The following is a 10,165-nucleotide window of genomic DNA, read 5'->3' as shown; positions in this document are numbered from 1 at the left end:
TCGGTTCACACGCTGCTTGAACTGAGGCTCTACAGCAGTCGGTCATGACAAATAAGGAGCCATAAATGGTATTTATTGTTTGAATTTCTTAAAAAATGACAAAATCTGAAAGCTGAGGCTTTGTTTTACACCAAAATAACCTGCTTTGTCTTGTCCGTCAGCGCGTTGTCAGTTTCCTCTTTGCTCTGCAATGTATTTTCACAATGTCTGGCGTGAGAACGGCATGGCTTGTCGGATATTAACTGCGTTATGCGTTATCTTTGTGAAGGGTCAATTCAAACTTTTATATTCAATTCAATTCTGAGTTTATATCTCGTATTTAGACTTATTCCTCACAATTCTGAGTTTATATCTCACAATTTAGACATATTCCTCGCAGTTCTGACTTTATATTTTGCAATTTAGACATATTCCTCGCAGTTCTGACTTTATATTTTGCAATTTAGACTTATTCCTCGCAATTCTGAGTTTATATCTCACAATTTAGACATATTCCTCGCAGTTCTGACTTTATATTTTGCAATTTAGACTTATTCCTCGCAATTCTGAGTTTATATCTCACAATTCTGAGTTTACATCTCGTAACGCAGACAATTTTCATACAATTCTGATTTTACATCTTGTAATGCAGACAATTTTCTCACAATTCTGAGTTTACATCTCGTAACGCAGACAATTTTCTCACAATTCTGAGTTTATATCTCATAACGCAGACAATTTCTTACAATTCTGAGTTTATATCTCGCAATTTAGGGTGCTTTCACACTAGCACTTTTGGTCCGTACCCGTGTTCGATTGACGTCAGAGTTCGGTACGTTTGGATGATGTGAACGCTGTCTTCCGAACTCGGGTGCGCACCCACGAGCCGTACCCGAGTCCGCTTAAAAGGGTGGTCTGGGGTACGGTTCAAGTGAACTCTGGTACGGTTCGCTGCTGATGTGAACGCAATCGTACCAAATCACGGAAGTGAACCGCTATTAATGACGTATTATTTGATAAAAATGTGTGTTTGTGTGTGTTTTACTCACATTCCTGACGAGCGTGACTGACGCGCTGCAAGCAGAGAGCTGTATATCTCATTTCTATTCGCCTTCAGAGTTCTTTAGAGCATTTGCATAAGGCAGACGTAAGTGCCGTTATGTACTGAAGCTTTGGAAACAAAACCAACGGTTCAAAGGCATAAATATAAAATTGAAGAGAGCAATGCTACGCATTTTGCCATCTTCTCCTGCGTCATCAACGGGGTAAACAGCTGCTGGCTTGATGACGCAAACGAACCGCAGTTTGGACCCAAATAATATAATGTGAACACAGTCCAGTGGGGGCAGAGGGAGGGGGGAGCAATCGAACTCGGGTTCGGACCAAGCAATCGAACCAAGTGTGAAAGCACCCTTAGACTTATTCCTCGCAATTCAGTTTATATCTCTCAATTCAGACCTTTTCCCCCAAAAATTCTTAAGTTTATACCTCACAATTCAGACACATTTCTACCAATTCTTAGTTTATATCTTACAATTCAGACTTTCCCCCTCACAATTCAGAATTTATATCTCATAATTCTGACTTTTTTCTCACAATTCTTAGCTTATATCTCACACTTCAGAATTTTTTCGCAATTCTGAGTTTATCTCACAATTCAAAACTTTTTTCCCCAAATCTGAGAATTCAGAGGAAAAAAGTCAGAATTTCATTTTTTAATTCATTGTTACTTGTTTACTTTCTTTGTAAATATTTGTAAAATAAGTCATTTCTGAGTTAAAACTGTTTCAAAGTAAGCATACACCAATTTCTTTTCAATGTGCTTAAAAGACTACATGGCACATGCACAAAAAAACAAGGTATTCATGTTTATTTTCTGCTGCAGTGGTCGGGTCAATAGTTCAAATTTGTACTTATTGCAGTTCAGATTTGACAGACTTTAATTTGCATTCCTGTAGTTCAATTGGAAGCGCCTGGTACTAGCACTGCCAAGGTCATGGGTTTGATTCCCAGAAAACACTTCACAGATAAAATGCTTTTAATTTGCTTTTGACAAAAGTATCTGCCACACACATAAATGCATTTGCCCTGGCAAACATTTTAATTTACTATCTTCTTTAAAGGGGTCCTAATTATGCTCTTTTACAAAGTCTTGATTTTGTTTTGGGGGTGTACTAGAACAGGCTCTAACGAGTCGTTCGTTGTAGTTTTTAAAAAGTGATTTCTATTAAATAAAACATCTCCTTTTGAAGTGAACTTTGAGCTTTGTAACTTTACAGATCTTTGCATCACAAATAAATTACATTTTAAAATATAGTCAAATAGCAAATAGTTATTTTAAATTGTAATAGTATTTCACAATATTCCTATTTTTGCTGTATTTTTAAACAAATAAATGCAGCCATGGTGATGTTTCAAAAACATTTTAAAAATCTTACAGAGCATAAACTTTTGGACCGTAGTGTACAAAAAAAATGTCAATGCACTTCTACTCGCACAACAGCTGCTCTGCATGCAAACTGAACTGAATTGACAGTTCTGGCCAAACCTCCCTCACATTAGCCTCAGGCCATCATGCCATCTTTACAGTTGAGCTCTGGTTGTACCATGTAGACGGACACATTTAAAGTAAAGGGTATTTTTTTTGTTGCTTTTTGTTAGTGTTGCTGAAATGAAAGCCATAAAACAACTCAACAGCACAATGTGAAGCCTGGGAAATCTCGAGAACTACAAACTTCATTCCAGCGGCGTAAATGATTGGACTGTCAAATATCACACCCCAGCATTTGGCTGAAACCTAGAAAAAGCCTTGAGCGCTCCGAGAGATTTGCATCAAATAAATACACCAGGGCTGCAGAATGGGACTTGAAGTGAAAAGAGCTCAAAGAAATCTATCACTGTGCATCCCTAGAGTGCCTCACCACGCTGAAGTCTTCGGGTCGACACGGAGAACCTCTGAACTGGCAGGAGAGCAGCATGTCTTTTATGTCATGTCCTGTTCTATTATAGAACTCCCACATGTTGAAGGGTCGCGGCTTGAAGGAGCGAAAGTCTGCTTTGCTCTTGAGAACCTCCATCACGCTTTCTTCAACTAGGTGAGCGTCCCGAATCTCATGTCTATAGAGACAGGCAACAAAAAAAAAACAGAAGAACATGAGAGTACACTCTTAAAACTAAAATTTCTCAATAGGTTTTAAAAAAAAGAACCTTTCAATGAACATTTCACCTTTTCCACTATAAAGAACCTTTAATGCAATGAAAAAGTTCCATGGATATTAAAGCTTTTATTAAAGTTGTCAAACCTAGTGCAAAATGCATTGCTTTAATATTGTTTTTTTAATGAACTTTTTATTAAGAGTTTGTTTGTTTGTGTTTAACGTCATGCCAGCTTTTGTGGTGAGAAACATTTATGGCTTAATTATATGTGACCCTGGAGCACAAAACCAGTCTTAAGTCGCTGGGGTATATTTGTAGCAATAGCCAAAAATACATTGTATGGGTCAAAATTATCGATTTTTCTTTTATGCCAAAAATAAAGTAAAGATCATGTTCCATGAAGACATTTTGTAAATTTCCTACCATAAATATATCAAAACTTAATTTTTGATTAGTAATATGCCTTGCTAAGAACTTAATTTGGACAACTTTAAAGGCGATTTTCTCAATATTTAGATTTTTTTGCACCCTCAGATTCCAGATTTTCAAATAGTTGCATCTCGGCCAAATATTGTCCTATCCTAACAAACCATACATCAATGGAAAGCTTATTTATTCAGCTTTCAGATGGTTCTCAATTTAAAAAAACTGACACTTAAGACTGGTTTTGTGGTCCAGGGTCATATATAAGGTTTTTATAATTTATTTTCACTAAAAACTCTAAAAATGTATTTGGCTTAACTCTGTTAAAAATCTCTTTGAAAGAATTGACTGAATAAAAAACGTTTTCTCACAGGGTTAAAACCAGCACAATCTAATAAAACATGCTTCATTGATAAAGGGTTTTGGCAGAGAGGATCTTCTCATAGTATTGAAAACTTGTGTGTCATCCTGGAATGACCTATTCTAAAGTGGGTATAAACAATCTGGTCCCTTCGGTTGGAAAACTGATAGACATTTCTTTTTCCAACATTGGGGCTAATTTCATGGAGTTTATTCATTGTATATAGATCTTTTTATTAAGTAGTAAAAAAAGAAATGTATTTAAAATACATTTATTTCATACTAAGTATAGTTTAAATCTATTAATATATTAACTGCCATATCACTCCAGACTTACAGATATAGAAATTATAATTAAAAATGAAGTTAAAGGGGTCATATGATGCTTTTTTAAAGATCATTATTTTGTACTTTTTACTCAAGTAAAAGTACTGGTTTCAAAACTACTTAAAGTATAAAAGTAAGAGTAATGTAAGGAAAAAAATGCCATTAAGGACAAAAGCTTAGGCCGCTCCACAGGGGCCTATTGTGCATTACCCCACCTCTGCGATGGATGCGATGGATCGCGTACAAACCAATAGGGTGTCGGAATGGTATATGTTTATACTTCTCATCCAACCACAATCAAATTCACTCTATCCGGATGGCGCGATTTATCTGGATAGGTTTTTTTTTTGTTTTTTTTGAACGATGACAAGCCGGAATGAAAACAAGCCGAAACGAAATAGGAGTAACGAGGCTATTTTTAAAATGTAAGAAGTAGAAAGTACAGATAATTGCGTGAAAATGTAAGGAGTAGAAGTAAAAAGTCGGCTGAAAAATAATTACTCCAGTAAAGTATAGATAACCAAAATTTCTACTCAAGTAAGGTAACGAAGTATTTGTACTTCGTTACTTGACACCTCTGGTTTTAGGGGGGCGGGGCAGAGTCTTAACTTTGATAAAGAATATCTCTTTGGTTTTGAGACTTTAGTCTTTGCAACTTCAGGGATCTTATCTATGCACAATCAGCTTGTAACACTCCAAAGAGAAAGGAAAACTTGAAATCACATCATATGACCCCTTTAAAATTAACCGAAAATACAAAAATAAAAGCTAAAATTGTATATAAATAATACTAGAATACCACTAGGATGTATGTCACATTATGGAAGAAAAGAGCTGTTGCAAAATTCTTCAGCTTTTTTGTGTTCCACAGAAGAAAAGAAGTCAATTTTAGTAAAAGTCAGGTTTTAGTAAATTATGACAGAACAGGTTCTATAGTATAAAGACATGCAGAATTTAGAGGCAAACTCTAGATTGAATCTCAATTTGACTACACTCATAACTGAGCCTAAATGATGGCACAATGTCAATATTTATTTTGTGCCCTTGATGCAGCAAAGCTTCTGCACAGTGTGTGTATCACTGTGCAGAAGCACTTGGAATGCAGAAGCAGGCGTGACTGAAGTCCAATTCAAACCCACATCACATCACAGCTGCCGGGTGTTACAACACTGCAGTAACTAAATCACGACTTCGTGCATGCTCTTTTCAGCTGTCCGTTGAGGAAGAAGGAAAGTCACATGTCGAAAAGTGCCACACTAGACCAAATACAGAATAAAATTGAGACAAGGAGAGTGTGTGTATCACTGTGCAGAAGCACTTGGAATGCAGAAGCAGGCGTGACTGAAGTCCAATTCAAACCCACATCACATCACAGCTGCCGGGTGTTACAACACTGCAGTAACTAAATCACGACTTCCTGATGCCAGATGGAAGCGGATACTGATTCTTATGCCAAAGATTTCATTTTAATATGATTTTTTAATTTGGGAGTTGCACTTCAGCAATCCAGAAAAGACCCATATAATCTGATGATACACGGTCTACATGTCTCTTAAAAAATAAAGGTTCTTTATTGGCATGTATGGTCCCGTAAAGAACCTTTAGCATCCAGTGAACCTTTCCATTGGACAAAAGGTTCTTTATATTAGAAAAAGGTTCTTTAGATGATTAAAATCTTCTTAAAGGAATAGTTCACCCAAAAATGGAAATTTGTTGAAAATTTACTCAGGCCATCCAAGATGTTTGATGAGTTAGTTTTTTTCATCGGAACAGATTTGCAGAAATTTACCATAGCATCACTTGCTCACCAATGGATCCTCTGCAGTGAATGGGTGCCGTCAGAATGAGAGTCCAAACAGCTGATAAAAACATCACAAAAATCCACACAAGTAATCCATCGTCTTATTAAGCAAAAAAAACTGTGTTTGTGATAAAAACACGTCTTGATTAATTTATTTCATTTTAAACAATGGCCTCTACCTGGCTAAAATATGATTCCTCTATCAATAATATTGCTTCCTCTAGTGAAAAAGTAATCTCATCTGAATCAGGAGAGAAACATGCACAGAAAAAGCACTGTTTACAAGCCAAAACAGTCCTAAATAAATATGTTGGTAGATTTTGATGTGAGAGGACAACTGGCGTTCTGCACTGGAGGAAGCGTTATTATGGATTAGTGACCCGTATTTTGGTCAGAAGAGACGGTTTAAAGTTAAAACGCCTTAATGATGGATTTGTTTCTTACAAACATACAGCTTTTCATTTCACAAGACATTAATTTATGGACTTGAGTGTTGTGGATTACTGTGATGTTTTTATCAGCTGTTTGGACTCTCATTCTGACGGCACCCATTCACTGCAGAGGAGCCATTGGTGAGCAAGTGATGCGATGCTAAATTTCTTCAAATCCAGTCTGATCTACAAACACATCTACATCTTGGACGGCCTGAGGAATGGCCTTAATTCTCGGGTGAACTATTCCTTTTGATCACTGACAGTTTCTTTGTGAAACCAAAAATGGTTCTTCGCAGCAAAACCCCTACTGGAGTGCACTTTCCACGATTAAAAAATGAACAATAATCAGACTGCATCTTTCAATTTGCCAGAGAAGCACTTAGGATGAAGAGGCAGGAGCGACAGAAATATATACAATATCATGACTTCAGCATCAGGGCTCTGCATTTTCATTTCCGCTCCTCAAGTTCAATAAAAGCACGCTAATCATTTACACTCCAGTGTGCTTTTGCATTCATGCAGGGAATACGAGAGCATAATCTACTGAGCGAGTGACTCATGCTCATTATTAAAACTTAACCACAGCCCCTCGACTGATACACATTCACCAACCTGGAGTTGAGCAGCGCCAGCAGCTCGCCCGCGTGATACAGGTCGTTGCGTGTGATCCTGCTGAAGCGGATGGAGTTGAGATTGCAAATCGTCACCGCTGGGAAAACCATCATGGGCGTCGTGATCTCGTCCAGCTTGGTGACGTGAGGGTACTCCAGGTAGAACTGAATGCGATCGACGCAGACGTACATGAGAAAGGTCAGTGAGCTGAGGAAAAACACCACCCAGAGGCAGCATTTGGCCGTGATCTTCTCATAGGAGAAGATATGAGAGATGCCGTGTAGAGTCGAGGTGTGAGCGAACACTTGGAGGGGAGGCGGCTGGTCGTAATCAATGTCCATAGGTTCCACTTTGAGATCCATCACTGATGTTTTCATCACACAATTCTTCCACCGCAAAGCTGCAAAACTCTCCCTAAGACATTAAAAACAGAGACACACGTTTTACTTCAATAGTTATTGCGATCATAAGTGAGTGATCATTCAGCAAAGACATAATTTTGGGATGAAACTATTAAGGTGGGCTGGAAACTCTAAGGCTGGTGGTTAAAATCCCACAAGGGTTGATTCGTGAAATGTCACTAGATGTTTTTTAGTATTATTAATTTACCATCATAGCTTTTTTTATTTTAAATGAGGTTTTCTTGATATTTTCAGTTAATGTTGTTACATGCTTTTGAGATTTTAAGTTAAAAGTTTAGCTTTAATTCATTTTTTATCAACAAGTCATTTTAGTACTTCTAGTCCTTTATTTAGAATCCAAGGTAACATTTCTAATTTTCATTTAAGCTTTTAATCTGACATAATATTTGATTCTTTTTCATATTTTATTAATATTATATTTAATATTATTAATTTACCATTATATTTATATTTTCAGTTTTTAGTTAACGTTTTAGTCATTTTGTTATATGATTTTATCATTTTAAATTTTTATATTTTTCTTTAATTTATTTTTTGAGTACTTCAATTTCAACTTATTTCAGTTAGATTCCAAGGCAACATTTCTAATTTTCGCTTACGTTTTTCCATCTAATATGATATTTTTATTCATTTTTGATTTTCATTTTTGATCAGTATATTTTATCCCAGTTTTATTTCCCAAAATGATTTTTAGACAGTGAATAAAGCCATCGTGTGAAGCAATTTGACATTTTTTCCCCATCACAGACAATAAATGATTCTGTTCACTATATTTTAAGATTACGTTTTGCATCTAATATTAATATTTTATTATTCACTAACAAAAGTTTTTGACCGTTTTATTTTTAATTAACAATAACAACACTGATACACAAATCAAGTTACTCTCAGAGAACTGCGTTTATAAAAAGTGAAATGACTAATGATCAAACACAATACCATTTTGCCATCTCCCTAAAAATCTACGTCCCAATATCAGGGGCCTTCAAGAGGGGGGCTGTCACTCATTGTCTGAAGCAGAAATGTAGTCAAATTAAAACATAATGTGCAAGTATAAGTCACTGTACATCAATGCTTCTTCTCTGTATATAGTTCAGACACCTACAGAGAGCTTGTAAAGGGCAATTTGCTGCCTAAGCCAAATTCCCAATAGCATTTAATTATAGTCTACAGACCAGCTGACAGGAAAATCTCATAATCAGAACAACATATTGCAGGCCCAAATCAAATATGTTAGCATAAAGACAACTAGAGCCTTTTTGGCGTTCATTTGTGACATTATTTTCATAACAATTAAGCAGGCACCCATTAACATAATGCAAAAAAAGATAGATAGATAGATAATTTCAGTTGTAAAATAGGCCTATGTATAAATATTTTATGTTTAATTAGTAAAATTAAAATACAATGCGTACAGGACAATTGTCATGACTGCATTAAAATCTAATTAGAATCATCAACGAGGATAAAAACTCTAAAGCTAAACATCTGGGCTCATTTAAATCAAGAAAATTGTGTGAGAAAGCTTAATTTTTTTTTATTTTTTATTTTTTTTAAATGTCACAACTCAACAAAATAATAATAATAGTACAAAAAAATCTCCCCATTTTAATTTTAGTGTGAAATGCGACTTGTTTTCGTTGACCTTTCGTGAGCGACACAGTCTGAGGTGAAACGCGCCAAATCACGATTCGATTTTTTTGGGGCTTGTTACATTGTGTCACGCAACAGAATCCCACAGACAGTCAAAGCGCGACAGCGATTGGAACCAGCAGCGTCACTTGTAGCACACGAGCGTTTACCTGAAGCACTTCAGAAGAAAGATGCTGGACCTGAAAAGCGATGCCAGTTATCCGAACATTTCTCCGGCGTTCGCGCAGAAATCAGCCGATCCCGCCGTCCATCCGACAGACTGACGGAAAGCCATATCTGTGAGGAAGTGATGCTTCGCGCGCTGGATGCTCTCGTGTGGCGATCCTGAAGCTCTAATGGAGGAAGCCAGCCAAGGATCGTGAGTGTAAGAGAGAGAGAGAGTGCTGGGGAGGGACTTTTGTGGGCGTGAACCCACACAATTATGAATCCATAATACTATAAGAAAACGTTCCACAATCGTATTACCATGTTTTTAGACATACACCATGGTAATGCAAGGGTTTCAGAACAAGTACCTTGTACCTATGGCATAAGTTACACGACATCATGAAAGTACTGCGACTTTACCATGGTTAATGATGCAGTAATGGTAATACTATGACACCTAAATCCTCGTACCATTGTATCTACATGTCTAAAATACTATGCTTGTACTATTATAGTACCATGGTACTTTTTGGGCACATTTTTGTAAGTATAGCCTATTTTGTTTATTGCATACCATGGTATTCCATGTACCCTGGAGTATGTAAATGCTATGGTGCAGTACATAGTAATTGAGTATCAAAGCAATATGGTACACTATAGAATACTGTGTTAATATCATGGTATTTTGGGCATGTTTTTGTAATATTGTAGCCTATTTTGTTTATTGGACATGTACTGTGGTATTCTATTACGTAGCCTACCTTGGAGTATGTAAATACCATGATACAGTGCATACATATAGTTATTTAGCACCGTAGTACAGTATATGGTACTTCACAGAATACCATGTT

General features: G+C 36.5%; 1 protein-coding gene across 1 annotated transcript in view; it reads right to left on the bottom strand.

Moving 5' to 3' along the window:
* Positions 1 to 9,534, bottom strand: part of LOC107552158 (acid-sensing ion channel 1-like) — a 26,374-nt gene extending 16,840 nt beyond the window's left edge. Inside the window, exons 1-3 of the mRNA XM_016233987.1 lie at positions 9,317 to 9,534; positions 7,093 to 7,506; positions 2,901 to 3,096 (exon numbers count right to left, since the gene is read on the bottom strand). Of these exons, the coding sequence (XP_016089473.1) occupies positions 2,901 to 3,096; positions 7,093 to 7,469 (573 nt within the window). The 5' untranslated portion in view covers positions 7,470 to 7,506; positions 9,317 to 9,534. The remainder of the gene's footprint in view (positions 1 to 2,900; positions 3,097 to 7,092; positions 7,507 to 9,316) is intronic.
* Between the last annotated feature and the right edge of the window lie 631 nt (positions 9,535 to 10,165).

This window comes from Sinocyclocheilus grahami, unplaced genomic scaffold (genome assembly GCF_001515645.1).
Source record: "Sinocyclocheilus grahami isolate Dianchi unplaced genomic scaffold, SAMN03320097.WGS_v1.1 scaffold442.1, whole genome shotgun sequence".
Taxonomy (NCBI): Eukaryota; Metazoa; Chordata; class Actinopteri; order Cypriniformes; family Cyprinidae; genus Sinocyclocheilus; species Sinocyclocheilus grahami.
The sequence above is the reverse complement of the archived record's forward strand: the minus strand, read 5'-3'. Positions and strand labels throughout refer to the sequence as shown.